Genomic DNA, 20,743 nt, shown 5'->3' on the forward strand with positions numbered 1-20,743 from the left:
AGAACCGGTGTCTTCTAACCCCTAGCCCGGTCACGGTGCTGTTTGGGCTTCACGGAGTCCACGATTGGGGGGAAGATTTCTCCATCAGGAAAAAAAGAGACGAAACAAAAGCCTCCAAATGCAATGAACCCAGATGCCTCTTGGCTCCACAGACGCCACTTCCTCTCTCATGGGGCTGGCATTCCTGTAAGCATCACTTAGCAGCAGGCAAGGTTTTCAGGCTGTTTTGCTCTGGACACAAATACATCCAAGGATGCCATCTGCTGACACAAAATGAGGCTTCCTGAATGCTCTCCAAGCCCTCGGAGGCACAATCCTTGAACCTGGCCTTCACATCCAGATAATCGGCTCATATGTCTGTGGGACCACATACCCCATTATTGCTGCAAAGCTTTATCACGTTTTGGATGGCACAGCTCCTTTGCCAGGCACTTTTCCATGAGCTTTACACACATTGACTTGTTCAACCCCCTCAAAACCCTCTTCCCCATTTAACCAAGAAGAAACTGAGGCAGAGAAAAATTAGCCAACTTCTCCAAATCTATACAACCACTCAAGGATAGAGTTGGGATTTGGATCCAAGGACTCAGAATCCAGAGTCTGTGCTCTTAACAACTATGCCCTCCGGCCTCTACGGTTAAAAAATAAACAAGAATAAGAATTCTAATTTCCCATGTGAGTCTATGATCACCCCAGTGGGTAAAGTGCACGTTATGTTACACAGGGCTCCAACATAGTCAGGAACACCATAAGCAAAACCGTGAAATAATTAGGCTTATCTTCACAGCTTCTAACAAAATAATTGTGAATATATGAAAAAAAATAGGTCGTCAAAAATATAAGATGCTGCTAAAGTTTATCAAGTTTAGTCCTTCAGCCTCCAGGGGTCGAACTTGCCCTTGATGTCTACACGAAGAGGCTGTGGGCAGTCAGTATCTGCCAGGTGGGGCTCTCTTGGCCGGTTCCTCTGGGCCTGCTTGACCCGGAGGCTCAAGGCCCCTTCTCACTACATGGTTCCCCCAGCTCCTTTTCCAGAGTCCCAGCTGGCAGCTCCAAGGTTCCTGTGACCTCAGTAGGTAGCGCCATCTACCGCTTCCTTGTGTCTCCCTGACCCACCTGGACCATGTGTGGAGCCCATACTCTAGCTAAGCTTCCCTTGGATGGTTTTCCTTTGAAAAGAGCAAAATTTCACCTGAGAGAAGTTCCGCCTTTCTCCTAGGCCACCCAAATGCACAAATAATTTTTTTTCCATGACGAACTCAAACTCTGGTTCACGTTTCAGTCTTTAAAGTAGAGAGAGGACAGCGACAGGGGTGGGCCCTACACCTGGGCTAGAGGTTGCAAGACTCCACCACTCCTGGGCCAAATCCCACCTGCCACCTGTTCTTCTGTGGCTTGTTAGCTAAGGATGACTTTTACCACGTTTCATGGCTGGAAAAAAATCAAAAGAAGAAGAGTATTTAATGACATATGAAAATTATGGGATTCAAGTGTCAGTGTCCGTCATTAAAGTTTGGTAACCCAGGCTTGCCCGTTGATAGACGATCCACCCACTGTCTACAGCTGCTTTCACACCAGCACAGCCGAGATGGCCAGAGACAGCAAGCCTGCAAAGCTGGAAATGTGTACTGTACGGCCCCATCCAGAAAATGACCCCCCCGCACAGAAAAGCTTATGTCAGTGAATTTTGTCTTTTTCTACCTGCTGTATTAGTGACCTTAAACTACCACCATTCCAAACTATCATCATTAATCATAAATTCATTATGCTCTTACTATGACACTTGAATCTGGTTTCCTTTTTCTGGTGAGAGGAAGAGTGAAGGTTACAGGTTGTTTTTCTTATTGAGGGTGTTGGTGGTGGTGCTTTGATATATATTTTTTTTTAAACAAGGTAATTCTTAATTCATTGTCATGTTCACTAAGTATTCCCTTTATTGCAGTCAGTGTTTGAAATAGCTAATAAAACTAATTTTTTAAAAAGCCAAAGTAAAAAAATGTACACATGGATGGTGATTTGGTGATGTGTCTTGAAGCGTTCCTTGTATACCAGTTGAAAAAGCACTGATTTACAGGAAGCAATGAGTAAGACAGACAGTTAATATGGGATCTGCCCTCTTTTATTTTGATTCTGACCTAAAATAAGTTATGTCACAGCCGTGACCCAGAGCTCACGTTGAATTCCGGGGGTGCCGGAGAGGCACGACATCAGGGACACGGTGGGAACCCGAGCGGAGCTTGTCACACACAGCCTCCCGGGCTGGTCCCCCGTCACAGCTGAGATGAGGAAGGCAGCCCAGGGTCATCGGGAATCTCGGGGCTCCTGTGGTTTGGAGAGGACTGACCCCCACCCCAACCCCTGCGGAAAATTTTGTAGTTAGCACAGCTCGATGTCATTAAATACATATGGAGAAAATAAGTCAGTGGTTTAGATAGACTCTTAGTGTGTGGACTGAATTCCCTACAAAATACCTTTAAGGTGGTTTAACTGCAATCCAGCTGCAGTGAGAAGCATCAGAGTCTTCTGAACCAGCAGAATTGTTTCCCACGACAATTGTTACTTAAGAAAAGAAGAAACGTACAGGAAAAGCATTAAAGGACCCAGTTACCTGGATAGATACAGACTGTTTCTGTCCCTGTGTCAGTAACAAATATCTTTGAGCACAATCTCTACTTTTAATCAAACCTGTTAACTGCATACGGACCTATTCTGACTGATGCTTTGACCCAAGGTTAAAAACTCTATCCGCGTTTTGTTTTGGTGCTTCCGCAGCAGGTGTGGAAAGCTCCCCCCACGGCTTCCTAGCCTGGGGTCCCCCCGACGCCCCGTCACTCCGTGTTGGGGACGAGGGCAAAACCAGGGCTGCATTTGGTAAAATACCACACACAGCACCGCGGCTGAGGGCACGATGTCCCTTTAAATCGTGTTCTCTTCTTCCTCCTAGATAATATCATCAAGAGGATATTTAATATTCTGAAGTTCACCTGGGTCCTGTTTCTGGCGACCGTGGACAGTTTCACAACGTGGCTGAACTCCATCTCCAGGGAGCACATCGACATCTCCACCGTCCTGAGGATCGAGAGGTGCATGCTGACCAGAGAGATTAAAAAGGTAGCACTGGGGCTTCCCTGGTGGCACAGTGGTTGAGAATCTGCCTGCTAATGCAGGGGACACGGGTTCGCGCCCTGGTCTGGGAAGACCCCACATGCCGCGGAGCAACTAGGCCCGTGAGCCACAACTACTGAGCCTGCGCGTTTGGAGCCTGTGCTCCACAACAGGAGAGGCCACGATAGTGAGAGGCCCGCGCACCGCGATGAAGAGTGGCCCCCACTCGCCGCAACTGGAGAAAGCCCTAACACAGAAACGAAGACCCCGTATAGCAATCAATCAATCAATAAATCTTAAAAAAAAAAAAAATCCCTGAAAAAAAAGTCATGTAATACTAAATGATCTGGAGGTGAAGCAGAAATGCAGGCTAAATACTTTAAAGAAAAAAAAAAAAAAAGTAGCACTGCTGGCATGATTCTGAAAGTCAGTATCCAGAACCCCAAGTAGGATCAGACAAAATCCGTTCTCTCTAGACAGTCTTTACATAACCCCTTTGCTTTTTTGTATATTTAAGTCTGTTCCATGCTCAGAATGAAAATAATCAGACGCCACACACACACACACACACACACGCACACACACACACAGTCCCGGGATCTCGGCCAGGGGGTCCTTTCTGTCCCCTCCCATCACCACCGTTCGCAGCTGCACAGGCTCTGCCGTGTCTCATAAAGGAGCATGTTGTATAGTCTGGCAAGTTTGATGTGAAACTTCTCATAAGGAAAATTAGGATATATGCAGAGCCACAAAATACAGCCACAGATGGTTTATAGATTACATTTGAAAATAATAGTTCATTGCTGGAAAAGTTACTCTGACTTAGCAAAATTATCTACATATAAGACGGGATTTCTTTTTCAATAATTTTACTTTTGGAGATGTAAGTGACATATAACATATTAATTTCAGGTTTACAGCATAATAATTTGGTATTTGTCTATATTGTGAAATGATCACCACAGAAAGTCTAGTTCGCATCCATCACCACACCTTGTTATAAATTTTTTTCTTGTGATGAGGACTTTGAAGATCTACTCTCTTAGTAACTTTCCAATATGCAATACAGTATTGTTAACTGTAGTCCCCATGCGGTACATTGCATCCCCAGGATTTATTTATTTTATAACAGAAACTTTGTACATTTGACCATCTTCACCCATAAACGAGAACGGGTTTCTTGTTCGGCATGACCCAGTAACATCGGGCACCATTAATTCAATGAGTTAATGTCAATCCCCAGCTTGACTAGCTTGGCTTTTCATCCTATTCAAGGTGTGCGTGATGGTGGAGGGTTGTCCATATTGAGAAGTGCCAGGCAGCTGCACAGGCCAGTGCTTCTTAAGGACAGTGACAATGTCTCCTTCTCTGCAGGGCAACGTCCCGACCCGGGAGAGCATCCACATGTACTATCAGAACCACATCATGAACCTTTCCAGAGAGTCGGGACTGGACACCATTGATGACCGTCCTGGCGCCACCGCAGGTATACAGACAGCCCACAGGATGGACAGCTTAGATTCCCACGACAGCATCTCCAGGTACGTCACGTGCTCCACGATGGTGTTGCTTTTGACAAAGGTAACAGAGGTGAGAAATGATGGGTGAGGTGCAGATTAATCAGAATCATGCAGGGTGCCCAGCCATTCCGGGCTGTCTCTGTGGCCACAGGCAAGCAGAGCATTGCCCGTCCCTGGACCGGGCAGACAGAAGCAGGAATCAATAATAACTATTAGCAAGACCTGTGTGATTCACAGCCACAGGACTGGGATTTCCAAGCTGGAGTCAAGTCAGACGAGCCTTCCGCATCACAAAGTGACTAATTGTATCAAGAGCTGCCTCTTTAATGCCTTTAAAATGCTGCTCCAGAAAGAACCTTCTGTTCTAGAATCTTCTACCATCTATTGCTATCCTTGATCTTTTCCTTTCAGAAACGTTACTTTATGGTTTGTAATTTTAGAAATTTGAGAAGTGGTTCTGTCTGCCCCCATCTTCCACATTGTGTGGTCACAGCCCTGCTTCACACAGGCACCTGCGCTGACCCTTCACCTGGGGCTGCACTAAACACTGTGCATGGGTTTCTTCACTTTATCCTTAAAAGACCCTTCGAGATGTACTGTTATCATCCCCATTGGACAGAGACATGAACCTCTTCTGAAATTTCATGAAGCTATAGACTATTTTCCAAAGGGGAAAACCACACATAATTACAAATTTTTTCCGTAGAACTTCAGGGGTTTCACGGGCCTCCAGAATATTATATGTGAGCCTGGCTTAAGAATAGTGGTTCCAGAACCAAACTCTGAACCAAATGAATCAAAGAGAAAATTAGAAAGTGAACTGAAAATCAGTTGTTCATAAAATAAACATACATGATTCCTTATTCCTGAAAGTTACTTATTAGTAAGTTTCAGCTGCATAACAACTGAGAATATGGTCAATTAGGAAAGTAGCTAAATACTATAAATCACAACTTTAGGAGGCTGAAAAAGAAAAAGAAAATAAAGACTGGCCAAAATAAAATCAAGTAACTGCCTTTAAATCTGATCCAAGATGACAAACATAAAGCTGCACCCATAGTCAAAAACTGTGAGGCAGGAGATATTTAAATCCATCGATTGCTTTTTAACAAAGACTGTCAAAATATCCCAAACATTTTAAAATGGTCAATCCGTCAATACATTTACTAGTAGAAAGCCAATACCTTTAAAATTATTTTTTAATGTTCTTTTACTCTTTATTTGTAACCTAAAGAAAAGGGAGACACAATAGGTTCATTATGTCATTAGTAACTGAGTGAACATATTTGCCCTTTCCTTAAAGGCTGAGCAGAACTTCCAGTTTCTTGGTTTAGGAAACTTTCAAATCATGTGTCTGCATTAGAGTCCACAGGAAGCCTTGCCGATTGCTGGGGAGGCAGTGACCTTCTCTGGGAGGGACTCCCAGCATGAAAGCTTGCTCTCAGACACCTGTGCCCTGCAGCAGGGTAGTGTCAACCCCAGCGGGGACACGGGGACACACACGCTCCACGTGGCCCAGCCCCTTTCCAAGGACCCACTGCGTGGAGCCCTCCTACTCACCCCATCTCACCCACTTTTCCCTCTGGCAGACAGTAGAGGGGGTTAGGGTGGGAACCTAACAAATGAGTTTGTATTCCCTTTGACTTTTTGGAATAGTCCCGATTTCCTTCAAATCCAGATGTAAAATAGCACTTTTTAAAAAATGGTTGTTTTATGAAATCAGATATCCTCTACCTTCTCAGAAAATAAATTAGTTTAAGTTCCTTCAGGAAACGGTGACATTCTAAGGAACATTCCTAGATATGACCAGAGTGGTTATCATTTGAAATGTGTGCCCCTGGGGTATCTCGATGAAGATTTGTCTCTGATTAGATTTGTCATCTGTTATTGTGAAGCTTCGCCTCTTCCCTTTCACTTTTAAAACTGTCCTGGCTTGGATGACAAATTGGTCCACTGCAAATAACCCAATAGTCTGGGGTTGTGTGGGGTCCGAAAGTGGGCTGATGTGACAGTACAACTCACCTAAGAATTAACAAGGTTAATAGGACTTTGGGGTCAGAGCAATGATTCCCGTGCAGAAAATCGAGCAGGTGAGGGCACACAGCATCTTTCTGCTGCAAACTCCCAAAAGGCCATCATGGGATCCACCTCTGAAAATATGAAATGACACAGAAGCTCACAGATCCAGTTCCATCATCTCATAAATGATGAAACCGACCCCGAAGATGGGAAGCGCTTTATCTAAAACCCAGCAGGCAGCCAGTGTCGGTCGGCGTGGAGACCCAGGCCCAGGCCCACTGTGCTCATCCACTGCGTTCCTAGTTCATCTCCCCATCATCTTCTCTTTTTGTCCAGGACGGGTTGACATCTAAAGGAGTCAGTGTCATTTTTTAAAACCCTTATTAGAGACCGTTTGGTTGCCTGCGTGTTCCCCTCTCTCCTTGCCTGAACCCCGTGTTGGCCATATGGCTGTAACGTGCAGTCAGGGTGGCCCCTCCAGAGCACTCGGGGCTTGGTGGGGGAGCTATAACTCCAGGAACCTGAAACCCTTTAACGGTTCCATGAGATCCTCGAATTCCCTACTCCCAGAGGGGACCCCAGAGGTAGCTCCATTGTCCTGAATGGTTTCCATTTTGCCCCGTGGTCACTGACTGTGGACGTCTGACTGTCCAGCCAGCACACAGTAGGTCCCCTAGTGCAGCCACATGTGATGTTCATCCAGGAAATCAACCATCCAGTATCACAAGGGTCAGCCGGGTCACTCATGCTCAGGCTGAAGATTAGTGCCCCAGGAGCCTCTGTGTCAGGCACTTTGGGGGGTGTGTCCCTCTCTGGGGTTAAACTCTGCGTGTGAGCTGCAGTCACACCTCTGTCTGAGCTCTGTTGGCTGCGTCTCCAGTACTGTGATCACCCAGTAGCAGCTCAGCCCTAACTCTGCCACCCTTCCTCCCTGATTGTCAGGTGACAGGAGCTGAGGATTTCAGCCAATGGGCTCTCGCCCTCGTGACATCCGCCAACACCTAAAACGTGATCCTAAGAAAACCATTCATTAGGCTCAATGAACAGTTAACAGACAAAATGGCCCTGCCACTGCTAGATTTCCTTTGTTGTTGCCTTTTACCATTTTGTTTCATTTTTTTGATGTTGGTTTATATCCAGTTGCATATCAAACCAGCATCTCTTGTCCAAGCCATCTAGTTTGGTTCAACTGAATATCATTCAGAAAATGGGATGGAAAATTCAGTTTGTTGTGGTCAGTCCTGAGCTTCCCACTTTCCCTTTGGAGACTGTGTTTAAAAAAAAAAAAAAAAAAAAAAGGACATTTTTTATATAAACTTTACATGAGCAGATATTGCTGTGTAATCAGTTCAGCTACAAAATGCTCTCAATGAACTCAGAATTGGGTGGGGGGCTGTGAATAAAACATGTTTCCTTTCATCAAAAAAAACTCAGTTGTAAAATTGGAAAACTATGAATTCTGCTCTGTGAGAGAAGGGTCGGGACTTGTCTTTATTCTAGTTCCCTGTCCCACCCAGAGAGTGACATTTCATCATTTATCAGCTGTTACATTCTTTTCAGCCCAGTACTGCTGTGTTTTATCTTCCCTTTTCTGTCCTGGAGGCCCCGCTGCGATGGTCGCTGTCCGTGGTGCTGGAGTGGCGTGTGGTTTGCTGCATGGCGGTGTCTGGGTCGCTGACCGTGTGTGACTCATGTTCCAGCGCTGTTTTAACACTGTGTCTCTGTAACTGTTTGCGCTGCTAGCTGCTACACGGAAGCAACCATGCTGTTCTCAAGGCAGTCCACCCTTGATGATTTAGATGGACCAGAAACTGTTCCTAAAACAAGTGAGCGCGCTCGGCCCGGGCTCCGTAAAATGCTCAGCATGGATGTGTCCTCTTCGTCAGCTGAGAGCGCCAGCTTAGCCTCCAGGTGCTCACACGTGCATGCGTTGTCCGTAACCGTGTCACCTCCCCCCTGGGTCATTGCACAAATGAGTTCTTGTGACCTGTGTGTTTTTGTTCATTTTTATTTTAAGAATGTGCATGACTAACCAAAGCATAACCACCTCCCTTCCTGGGATACAACTGGTCGTTCCCAGGACAGCATTCTATTAAACTAACTGCTCTTTGGTTTTTGTCTGTTAGGAGTTTCTTTAAAATCCTACTATAAACATTGTCCTTCATTTTGTAAGTATTGCACACTTTTTATTTCCAAAGGAACAAGCATGTTTCCTCCTTGGTTGAGGGCTCAGGTAGGTGGTCCTCACAGGGAGAAATGGGTCAGGAAGGGCAGGAAACTTTTTCTCATGATTTCATCCAAAGATCCATGAAGTAGGGAAAAAAAATCCCAAAATCCCGTATGTAGTCACATTTAGTTGATACAGAATGAATCTGTCCACGTTTTATACGCATAATTAACATAAAAGTCAGGACATATTTTACCATTGGTTTTTTAAAAAGAATATTACTGTGCAGTAGAATATATCACCTTTGTAGACCTTAACTTGTTTGGTTTGGAAACGATTACTTTGAGCTTAAGTTTTCTCATTAAATCTTATGATAAAACAATAATCATTTAGAAATGAAATTACTTGCATAAAAGCCAAAAGCTCTTTTCTTGAATTCCCTTTGAAAAGTCAGCAGGAGCACAGAAGCATGAGCTGCATTGTGCTTATCCTGACACCAAACAACCTACCCAAATGACCCAATCCAAAACTAATGTCAACGTTGGCAAATCAGGGGGTTGTTGAGTCCTTGTTGGCGGCAGCTATGTATCTCAGTTCAGAGCTGCAGGAGGCTGGTGCCTGGTGTTTCTGGGAATGCCATGGCCATTTGAGATGTTTTCTGGCTGGCACATGCTATGCCATTCCACTCTGTTGATTCCTGAACGTACCAGGATTTGCTGAATCCCTTTGGGGCCAGGCCTCTTTTAAAACCACAGAGAGCGTGCCTGTGATCGTTTACGGTCCCACTGGAAGTTAGACCTGGTGTGGGGCTGGCTCCAGTGGTCTGAAAACTCAGTGGGGTGATCAGTCAGTTTCACGGCCATGTCTAATCAAGGTAAGTCTTAGCCAAAAGCTGGTTGTCTTGGTGTTCCAACAGCCTTCTACGTGATGTGCACGCTTAGAACCAAAGCCCTGGGGACACTGAACACCCCTGAGTTAGGATCAAGAGCTCATACAAAATGTGGTTCTTCAGTCTCAGGGCTCAGCCAAACGCATTCATTCATTCATTCACATGTGTGCTCCAGTGTCCGTGACAAGAAAAATGGGTACAGTCTGCGCATTTGAGATCTCAGTGTTTACGGCCCCAGCTGCTCACACATGCCATTCAGATAGCAGCACCTTCTCAGAGTCTAACAGATTATTGCTCTACACCCAGCAGACTCTGCATCTCTAGATGACTTTTGCCCCATCCCCTTCAGGGCTGGGTGTGTCGAGGTAGATAGTATAGAAGGCACGCTTTGAATTTCACGGCTCTGGCTGCTGTATTTCATTTCCAGCTTTTCCTGCACGGACCTGGCAGGGAAAGTTAGAAGGACAGAGGGATGCAAGAGAGAAGAACAGGAAGCAAAAGTAGAGTGAAGATAATGGCAGAGGAGCTCATGAAAAATGAAGCTGGAAGGGGAGCTGGTAGAGGAAAGTCGTTGGGAGGAGAGAGAGCAGGAGGGCAGCCAGAGCTGGGGACTCAGCCCTGGAGAGAGACCCTCAGGGCAGAGAGTGGTGGGCGGGGCCTCCACGTGCCAGGCGGTGGGGAGCCGGGGACCGGGAGGTGGTGAGCATTCAGTCAGATGTAAGAGGCACCAGTGAGAAGAGGCAAAGGATGGAAACACAGGGAGAAGCAAGCCTGCAGGAAGTGCGCCGTGTGTTATAAAGCATGCCATTGTCTTGCCAACGGTCCATCATTCCTGTCCTCCCCTTACGGATCTGGGGTCCATTGAGAGTAGAGTGTATCTTGGCTAAGACCTGCGGACCCAGCCAGCTGAGGCTTCTCGTTTCCCTGAGCGCCTTTCTTTAAAATCCATACACTGGGAGGTGAGCTGAGCTCACTGTGTCTTGATTGGAAATAAACACCAGGCCCCGTGGCTGGGAATCTTGATGGGATTGAAAACCTCTGCTTGGGAGGGTTTAGCACCCTGGGAACCTCAGCCCAACCCACCGTCTCTGCGGACCAGACAGATTATCCAGAAGGAGCAAAGCAGATGGAACACGGGGGAGCGAGGGGGCGTTTCCCCCCACGTGCCTGGATGCGCGGCTGTGGGTGCCCTCGGGAGGGCAGGGAGTGGGATACTGAGACCAGGCGGTGCCCGTCCCTGTGTCCCGACAGTGAGCCCACGCAGTGCACGATGCTCTACTCGCGCCAGGGGACCACAGAGACCATAGAGGAGGTGGAGGCCGAGCAGGATGAGGAGGCGCCTGAGGAGGCCCGGGACACCCAGTCCCCACAAGACCCCACGGAGGACGGCGACGTGGAGGCCCCGCCCTCCTACAGCAAGGCCGTCAGCTTCGAGCACCTGTCTTTTGACTCCCGGGACGACTCGGGGGGCCAGACCCACATGGCGGTCAGCCCCGACGACAGCCGCTCGGACCGCCTGGAGGCCAGCATCCTGCCACCCCTGACGCATGAGCTGACGGCCAGTGAGCTACTGCTGAACAAGTAAGAGCCTCGGCCACAGCAAAGGCCACAGCCGGGAGTGTCCCTTAGTGCCCGCTGGGCTGCTGGGCGCAGAGACCCGCATGCAAAACGTCCACTCGGATGTTTACAGGCAACATGCTGCTTTCAGTACTTCCTGCACCGCAAGTAGGAGCCAACTTGGTGCTTCTACCACTGAATCGTACAACCAGCAAAGTGTCTGTAACTGACATGTGTGCTCACGTCTCTTTTTTATTTATTATTTATTTATTTGTTTATTTTTGGCTGCATTGGGTCTTTGTTGCTGCATGTGGGCTTTCTCTAGTTGCAGTGAGTGGGGGCTACTCTTCTTTGCGGTGCATGGGCTTCTCATTGTGGTGGCTTCTCTTGTTGCAGAGCACGGGCTCTAGGCATGCGGGCTTCAGTAGTTGTGGCACGCGGGCTCAGTAGTTGTGGCTCGCAGGCTCTAGAGCGCAGGCTCAGTAGTTGTGGCTCACGAGCTTAGTTGCTCCACGGCATGTGGGATCCTCCTGGAGCAGGGCTCGAACCCGTGTCCCCTGCATTGGCAGGCAGATTCTTAACCACTGCGCCACCAGGGAAACCCCTCATGTCTCTTTCTGTAGCACAATATGAGGTTGATGCTGCAAGACACCTGGGGACCCGGGAAGCAGGGAGGGACAGCAGGGTCACGCCAAGAGGAAATCAGTCATCTGGGGGAATTAAGACCCACGTAGTGTCACGCTGCTTATTCTAACAGGATGTTCCGTGACGATGAGCTGGAAGAGTCGGAGAAGTTCTATGTTGGGCAGCCCCGCTTCCTGCTGCTGTTCTACGCCATGTACAACACGCTGGTGGCCCGCTCAGAGATGGTGTGCTACTTCGTCATCATCCTCAACCACATGGTCTCCGCCTCCATGATCACCCTCGTGCTGCCCATCCTGATCTTCCTCTGGGCCATGCTGTCCGTCCCCCGGCCCAGCAGACGGTTCTGGATGATGGCCATCGTCTACACAGAGGTAGGCCTCGGGCGGAACTGGCCTGCCCGTCACAGGGCATCACTCTGGGTGGGCCTGCTCAACTCCAGACAATTTCACATAAACCATCAGTGACACGGATATTCTTAGGTGGACACGTGATTATAACCAACAGTTACCTGGTGCCGGTAATTATATTTATCTTTTCACGTTTCACACCTCATACAGCATAGGGGCTAATATCATTCCATCTAACAGATAAGGAAATAGCCTCAATGAGATTAAATAATTGCCCCGAAGTTACCCAACTAGCGAGTGGTGGGGGAGGCCTTTGAGGTCTGGTGTCTGCCGTGTGGTTTCAGCCACCAAGACGGTGAGTGAAAGGCAGAAACAAGCCCGGCCCCGGGGCCAGTGCCCAGTCAGTGAGTGGACACTGGATCAGACAATACAGTAGCACTTGGGACAGTTTGATGCAGCCTGCGTTTTTCCCATTTTTAAACCTAAAGCCAATTTCCACACATCAAAACACAAAGTCACATGCCCACCCCCTTAAAAGTCTGAATAACAGAAAAGGAGAATTGCCACCCCGTTTTCATCACCCGTGAGGGGACAAGAGACACTCTGCCCAAATGTACGAACCTGCTTTTCTGTCCTGCCCTGTTGTGTACGTAGCAGTTCACAAACTCCCATGGCAATCATAAAACTGGGAGTAAAAGGGAGGCTCTTACAGACTTTGCTCCTTGGGCCGTCACAGTTCTTTGTCATCTTAGGTTTGTGAAGAAGCCTCATTTTCTTACCTGGCTCAGAAGGAAAGTTTTCACTAACAGTGGAGCTGCAATTGCTTCTTCAAGGATAGTACTCATGATGGTGTAGAGTTCGAGTCTAGAAATTTTATAGGTTTACAAGTAATTCAACAGCAAAATTAAAACAAAGTTATGTATTAAATCATCTCCAAAGTATTCATTTTAAAGTATTGCTATCATGTATCTTATTTCCATAATAAAAATAAAAGATGTGAAACCAGATACATATCCATGACTTTAATTAGTCTGTCTAAATAATGGCCCTTAAATATTACTTCCATTACATGACTTGGTGATCGGGGCATAAGTGACTCCCTGTTTGGGGCCTGGGGATTCTCCCCAGCGCCTCTGCGGGAGGAGCTTCTCACCCCCGCGTGACGTAAGGGCAGGTTCTAGGAATGTGGAGAAGGGAGAAAGAGCCGCTGACGCACAGCTTTCGTCTTGAAATGAGATCTTCCCGGTTCAAAGTGGGGCTCTCCATTTTCTCTGTCACACTGAGGCGTTGTTGACGTTAATTCCCTCCACAACCCAGACTTTGGGCCACAGCTGGGGGCTATGCTGGGCAAGAGGCAACAACAGAAAGTTTTAAAAAATGGTCGTTCCTGTTTCTCAATGGTCGCAGATTCCTGTGGCAAACTGATGAGTGTAAACGGAGAATTGCCTACAGTTCAAAACCACACTGCGTGTGTGGGCGCCGGTGCAGAGCGCGGCGGGTGCACGGCCTCGTGTAGCCGGGGTGGGGGGACTCGGCAGCGCAAGGGGGGGACGTGGGAGGGAGGAGAGAAGTTCAGCAAAGGACGAAAGCAAAGCCAGTCCAGTCCTTGCAAAGAAACGAAGGCGTAAGACAGCCCGGCGAGCGCAGGACGGACGGGCCATGATGGGGCTGCAAGGAGGCTGGAGGGGCAGGCAGCAGAGGTGCCCAGGGATGCCTGTCCACGGGGTTTACGCTCAGCCCTCGGTCCCTTGGATTGAAGGAGTTGAACGGGACACGACTCCGTCAAGTGTGTGTTTTAGCAAGTTTTTATACAGAGTGAAAGTGGAGGCTTGGAAAACAGCCGGGGTGAGAAATATCAGGGTCCGGACCGATGTCACCGCAGGGGGGCTGAGAGGAGGGGACAGAGGAGCAGGTTCGGGAAGGGACACTGGGTGGGGTGCACGGGAGGGTGTGGATGGGCTCTAGCGTCTGTGTGGGTACCCAGTGTGCGGGGTGCAAGCACCAGGGTAAGGAACGCAGGGCTGCTCTTCACAGAGGCTGGACTTTGGGAAGAAGCGTGAGAGGAGGAGGGCCGAAGGGGAACTCTAGGTCAATGGAGGACTTGTAAAGCTATTCTTATTGTTGGATTATGTGTGATGAATTAACCCCGGATGACGCAGACGTTGGACGACGTTTCAGTGTCCATCTCTGCAAACATCTCCACGTTTGCACCGTGAGCTAGTTACCAGCACAACTGGCAAGATTTTGTTTCGTTCACTTTTATTTCTTCTTGAGGACTCCCGATGAGCAATAAAATGGTGAGAAGAGAGAGATGAGAATAAAGTAATACCGTGTACAGCGATCCTGTGTGGTTTGCTCCTAAAGATTACAAATTCAAGCAATACCATAAAGTATAAAGATAAAGATCTTCCTGTTCTTGTTGGTTCTAATTACCATATTTAATAGCTGAATACTTGCGTAAATATCTAATTGAATCAGTAGAAATTAGCCAACTCCTCAACAGTAGCAGAAGTCATTTAAGCCGAGTCAGGAGTAACCTAAATGGCCCTGATGTATCCGTAGTCGAAGGCCCTGGAGGTGAGATTCTGCGCTTGTCCTAAAGTCAGAGTCTGAGAATGAGAATTTGTTATTCCACACGGTGTGTGCATTCCCAGCAACAAAACTGAGACTTTTTTCCCTTAATTTTTTGTATCACTGTTTCTCCTATAGAACTATTCTTAAAAGGACTCGTTTTTTAAACATTTCTATCATCTGTGTGCAGGTGGCAATTGTGGTCAAGTATTTCTTCCAGTTTGGGTTCTTTCCCTGGAACAAGAGTGTGGAGTTGAACAAAGACAAGCCTTACCACCCACCCAACATCATCGGGGTGGAGAAGAAGGAGGGCTACGTTCTCTACGACCTCATCCAGCTGCTGGCCCTCTTTTTCCACCGGTCCATCCTGAAGGTACTGCCCATTCACAGCCCCTGAAATATTCCCCGAGAACCCGAACATTGGGATCGCTTGTGGCCGAGGGGCCATGGGGTGGGGTCTGTGTGTGTGCTCTTTTTTTCTTTGTTAACACACAGCTGTGTTCATTTCATTCATTTTCTCCAACACTGTGTGCTCAATAATGGAGTTTGTAATAAATCAAGGGGAAATTTCCCCCTATTTCTACCCTGGGTTGAACACAGCCTAATTAACCCAACGCACGAATGGTGAGCCGTTCTTACCTCCTGATCCACGGAGTTCTACCCTAGTTCTACCTCCTGATCCACAGCAGATCATCAGGGAGCTGCAGTTTGGGGTCTCCTCTCCATCCTGACCTCGGCCCACCCCCTTCTAGTAGCATTGCTTTTCTTGTAGTTTCTTGTCGTGAAACCACTGGCTTTAGTGAGAGACCATCTACGTGATGGGCCCGGGAAGCCCAGGGCTGTGCTCCCAGAGAGCACAGCCTGAGAAAGCCGCTCCCTCGTTGCTCTGGGAAGACCTGCCTGCAGAGTGACCTTCTCGGGATCAGTAACTCCTGTCATCCCACTGAGCATCTGTGGGGCTTTTTCTTCTCACACACTGTGAATTATAAGCTAAACTTGTAATATGCCACTCAGCTCTAAAAATTAGATATTGATGTGCCTATGGTCACAGTCTTACTTTCCTTCTCTTATTTTAACCTTGTCTCGCATAACGTATTTTAAATTCATTTTATCAAGTGGTATCTTTATTAGTTCCTTTTGAGAACAAGGTTGGCCTCAGTTAATGCATACACACACATACACGCACACATACATGTAACAGTATGTTCAACGTCTGTCCTAGTCAGTGGGCTGTTTCAAACAGGCTTTCATCTGTGTGTACCATGACCAAGACTTTTACTCTGCCTTCTGTCACCTTGCAAACTGCAAGTCCCTAACCCTTCATTTGGCGGGGGGTGGCTTACCTGAGTCATTGGGGTGTGGTGAGTTTGCAAAGGTATTTATCCAAAGGCACCCGTTAGCCAAAATAAAATTTGCTTAATTTTTCCAGTTCTTCTGATGAATATGTTAATTACCTGAATGTAGCCAGTTTACTAATTCTTAATGAACATATTAATAGATGTTTAACCTTATTTTTTTAGATCTAGAAATTAAAGTTTTAAATTTCAGCATTTAAGACACAGTAGTATAATTTTGGCCACTTCCAAATTCTCTTGCAAATTCTGAATCCTTTTGCATGTCATTTTAAGGAAATTATAAAACTTTAGATATTTTTATTACTTTTTCATCAACATTCAAATGGTTTAACAGCTATGATTTTATATTTAAATCACACAATAAATGAAATTTTGGTGTTTCATATTGCTACACTTACTCTGATTTCTTCTTTGAAAATTTCTTATATACAGTGAATATATTTGAGGTACTGTTATGCTGAAATTTTGGCTAATGGTATGAAAAATGCTTTTTGTAATGATAAATCCTTTCATAAAAAGACAAAACTATCCTACAGCTTTTGAAAAAATAAGCCTTTTAACAATGCTGCTTTGAAATCCAAACAATTAAAAACTATGTGCAAATTTCAAAAGTGGTTAAAGTTATCCTATTTATATGAATCACCATAATTTTATAAATAATTGGAAGAATTAACAAACCTAAATAAATATGCTACTAAGAAAGCAGTGAAAGAATCCAAATATGTTAATAAAATGTTGGCAAAAGACAAAGCCACTTTTAAAATGATTTGAAAGAAATCAGTATAAACTGAAAAATCCCATTATGATTCCCATTATGACATCTAAAATGTCTGCTATAAGAATACATTCATTGAATGTGTTTAAGAAATAATATATCAAGAGATATGGGAACATATGTATATGTATAACTGACTCACATTGTTATAAAGCAGAAACTAACACACCATTGTAAAGCGATTATACTCCAATAAAGATGTTAAAGAAAAAAAAAAGAAATAATATATCTATACATAAATATTTAAGAATAATCTGTAAATTAGGTGACTTTGTCTCTGGATGAATGGATCGTTCTCCGAGTTGGTTTGGCAAATGGGCCTGGAGCTCTTACTCTGTACAGAGTCAGAGGGAGGACTGGATGGGGTCCTGGGGATAAATGCTAGCCTGGCAGCCAGGGCGCTCAGGGGGCGGACAGCTCACTGGGCAGCTTCGCCCAAGGTCAACACCAGGGCGACTTGTGGTCCACGTAGCATCTCATTCCAGGAAAGTCCTGCTGCCTCAGCCCTCTCTTCTGCAGTCCTCCCTCCTGTCCTTACCGGCCCCCTTTATCCCACTTCCTTGAAGCAAAAACCAGGCTCTGCAGGATGCATCACACACTCTCCCACGTGGGCCAGCATTGTTGGAGTAGAGTATTTGCAGGTCTGTTCCTGGGTCAGCCGTGGTGATCCCAGGATTCAGGTCTTGTGGTGCAGGCTGGGGGAGGGGCAGCACCGTAATTCCAGTACAGATATGTGGTGAGCACGGGGCGGGGATCAGTTCACCCATGGTCACTTCAGCTCGGTACTGCAGGTGCACGCTGTCAGCACAGCAATGTGTGCTGGAAAGCACTTCCGCTCAGGGAACCAGCCGCGCGATTCTGGTTTGACTTCCACCCCATCATCTGTCTCCATCTCCACTGAAGAGCCAAATGCTATGGTCTACACCCACCGCCTCCACTCTGCTGGGACCGTCGGAAAATTATAGATGATACGCTTTCTTAGAATCCTTTGCACTGCTTTGGATTTCTAATCGTTTTTTAAATTTCAATTTTATGGACGTATAATTGATGTATAATTGACAAAGTTTTATTGACGTATAATTGACAAATGAAATTGTAAGGTATTCAAGGTGTACATGTAGTGATTTGATAAACGTATACATGGGGCAAAGGTTCTCTTCCTCTGGTTAAGTAATGCATCCAGCACCTCCGCATCTGCCTCCCTGTCTTTGTTTGGTGACAGCATGGAAGTCGCACTCTCCTAGCCAGTTTCCGCTGTACAACAGTGTTGTCAGCTACAGTCGCCCTGTTTTACATCTATCCTGAGGGACGCTCTGGTGGCCGGGATGTCATAGGGCAGAATCCCAGCCCCCGCCCCAGAACGGCGGGCTGAGCTGTCCCTTCCCTGCCTTCTCAGTGCCACGGCCTGTGGGACGAAGATGACATCGCCGACGGCGGCTCGGACGAGGTGGGCTCGGACGACGAGCTGTCCCTCGGCCACGGTAGGAGGGGCTCCTCCGACTCCCTGAAGTCCATCAACCTGGCCGCGTCCGTGGAGTCGGTGCACGTGACCTTCCCGGAGCAGCCGGCCGCCATCAGGAGGAAGCGCTCCAGCAGCGGCTCCCAGACGTCCCAGGGCTCCAGCTTTTCCTCCAATAGGTCCAAGAGAGGTATCTGTCACACGGTGTCCCCAGGCTGAACCATTTCCCTGGTTCCAGTGGGTCCGGGGCAGGGGAGTTTGTTGGGTGCTGTCGAGGAGACATATATTGTGATATGAAAAGAATGTACTTTGTAGCCAGACAGACGGAGTTCCGAGTCTGGGCTGGGCTGTGTGTGTGGCCCGGGGCGATCGCATCACTCTCCAGGGTGTCTGTCTGAGTCGTCCCCAGGACGAGGATTTCAGGTCGTGGGGAAAAGTGGCCAGCACGCCGCCTCGTACCTAGTGGGTGTTGGATACAGGGTAGTTATAAATCATATCCAGAGATTCTGCTGGGTATAAATCACGATTTATTTTGAAAATACATACATTTAGATTTAATCAATGGGAACTTTTAGCCAAACCATCTTAGTTATTTCCTAAGCTAGTTATTAATTTCTTACTCAACAGCCAGTAACAGGAAAGTACATATGTGTTCCAGTTGCCCCTCTGGGGGTAACTGGGCTTTTGTGTTGATGGTGCTCCTGTCTGAAACCTTCCAGACACTCTGTATTCATCAGCAGAAGACATTTTTCAGGCAGACACTGGCAGGTCATCTCATATTTGTTTTACAGTTAGAGAAATTTGGACCTGAAAAAAAGGCGTGGGTCCTGGACCCAATCTAGAAAACCCGCAACAAAAACCTGGGACCCCACTGAGCACGATAAAAACTGTTCTCCGGTCTACTTCTTCCTGGGACAGAGGTCCCACAGCGGCCCAGGAAAGAGCCAGAAGTGGGTGTGAAAACCCATGGATGTCTTTGGCTACGGAAGCAGAGTTGAGGCTGCAGATTCCAAGTTCTCCGCCTCTGTTCTTACGGGCATCTGTGTGTCTCACCTTCTAAACAGCTTCAAGCCATCCTTCTGTCCTGGGGGCGGCGGGGCTTCTGCAATATTTATGTCGACAAACCCGCAACTCACAGTGCATCTCGGTTTCTTTTTATTTTCAGGCAGCACAAGCACCCGAAACAGCAGCCAAAAAGGAGGCAGTGCTGTGAGCATCAAGCAAAAAAGCAGACGGGAACTTTATGTGGAGAAGCTTCAAGAACACTTAATCAAGGCAAAAGCCTTTACTATAAAGAAGTGAGTGCGTGAGAACGCCTTGGGGCTGGGGAGCTGGTGTCACTTACTCCATATCAGCCAGAGGTGACGAGTGAAGTGACTTTTCCCACCACAAACATCATCTGCTTCAGGCAGAACGAAATAGCACATTGTGATACTGCTTTTAAAAATCACTTTCCAATAAGGATGATTTATTTTTACATCCACTGCATTTCTAAACACACTTTTTCTATTTGAACACGGGCTCACGGTGTGTATTTCCAGGCATATGAAAGAGTCCAACCAGACAGAGAGGAAATGAAATCAAAGCTGGAAGGTTCTTAGATACACTTACCCCATAGAGGGAAACCGAGGTGCACACGGGAAGTGGTTTGTCTGTCACGCAGCCCAAGTTCACCAGCCGAGTTCACAGGCCCCTCCCCCAGGTGACAGGCAGCAGACAGGAGTGGAAACGGGGGAGGTGCAACAGGGCTGGCCCCGAGTCTGGGCTCTGACACCGAGGGCGCTGCTCACCTGAATGTGGCCTTGAAGTGAAGGCGGAACCCAGAGCACAGTGAAGATAGGGGGACAGGGGCTGCGCAGACAAGCCAGGGCCAGGGCACAGGGTCATGAAGGATGGAGCGAGGTGAGCTCCAAAGCCCAGGGTGCTGCCCGGGACCCGGGGGACACAAAGGGTCGGAAAGGGGAGGAGCAGGGGCTGCGCGGCATTTACTGGGTCTCAGGCAGGACCACAGGCCCCGTTTGCTCTCACCACAGCCCAGGCCTCCCGCCTCATTGCTTATCACACCTTTTCCAGAAGCGCAGAGGGCTGGGTAGCAGGATCAGGGCTTCACAGGTGGAGAGTGATTGAATCAGGGGATAAACCGGCCCCTCATTTCCAGGGTTACCGCTCCATTATGCTTCAAGGAGAGAAGAGGTCTGTGGTCCCGTCGGCCATGAACTAGTGCACAGTCTCTGTTGGGGCAGGAGGCCCCTTCCCCCAGCAGACTGTCCTGAGGTCGGGGGCAGGGGGTGAGAGCTGGTGGGAGGAGGGAAGCAGAGGATGGAATGATCTGAT

At 47.4% G+C, this 20,743-nt stretch overlaps 1 protein-coding gene across 4 annotated transcripts in view; it reads left to right on the forward strand.

The window, feature by feature from the left end:
* PIEZO2 (piezo type mechanosensitive ion channel component 2) overlaps nucleotides 1-20,743 on the forward strand; it is a 348,479-nt gene that overhangs the window by 306,455 nt on the left and 21,281 nt on the right. For all 4 annotated transcript variants that reach the window (XM_036823700.1, XM_036823703.1, XM_036823702.1 and 1 more), the window contains 7 exons: nucleotides 2,945-3,111; nucleotides 4,480-4,646; nucleotides 10,952-11,281; nucleotides 12,015-12,273; nucleotides 15,011-15,193; nucleotides 18,347-18,599; nucleotides 19,575-19,707. In XM_036823700.1, the coding sequence (XP_036679595.1) occupies nucleotides 2,945-3,111; nucleotides 4,480-4,646; nucleotides 10,952-11,281; nucleotides 12,015-12,273; nucleotides 15,011-15,193; nucleotides 18,347-18,599; nucleotides 19,575-19,707 (1,492 nt within the window). The remainder of the gene's footprint in view (nucleotides 1-2,944; nucleotides 3,112-4,479; nucleotides 4,647-10,951; nucleotides 11,282-12,014; nucleotides 12,274-15,010; nucleotides 15,194-18,346; nucleotides 18,600-19,574; nucleotides 19,708-20,743) is intronic.

The sequence above is a fragment of the Balaenoptera musculus genome, chromosome 14, assembly GCF_009873245.2.
Source record: "Balaenoptera musculus isolate JJ_BM4_2016_0621 chromosome 14, mBalMus1.pri.v3, whole genome shotgun sequence".
NCBI lineage: Eukaryota > Metazoa > Chordata > Mammalia > Artiodactyla > Balaenopteridae > Balaenoptera > Balaenoptera musculus.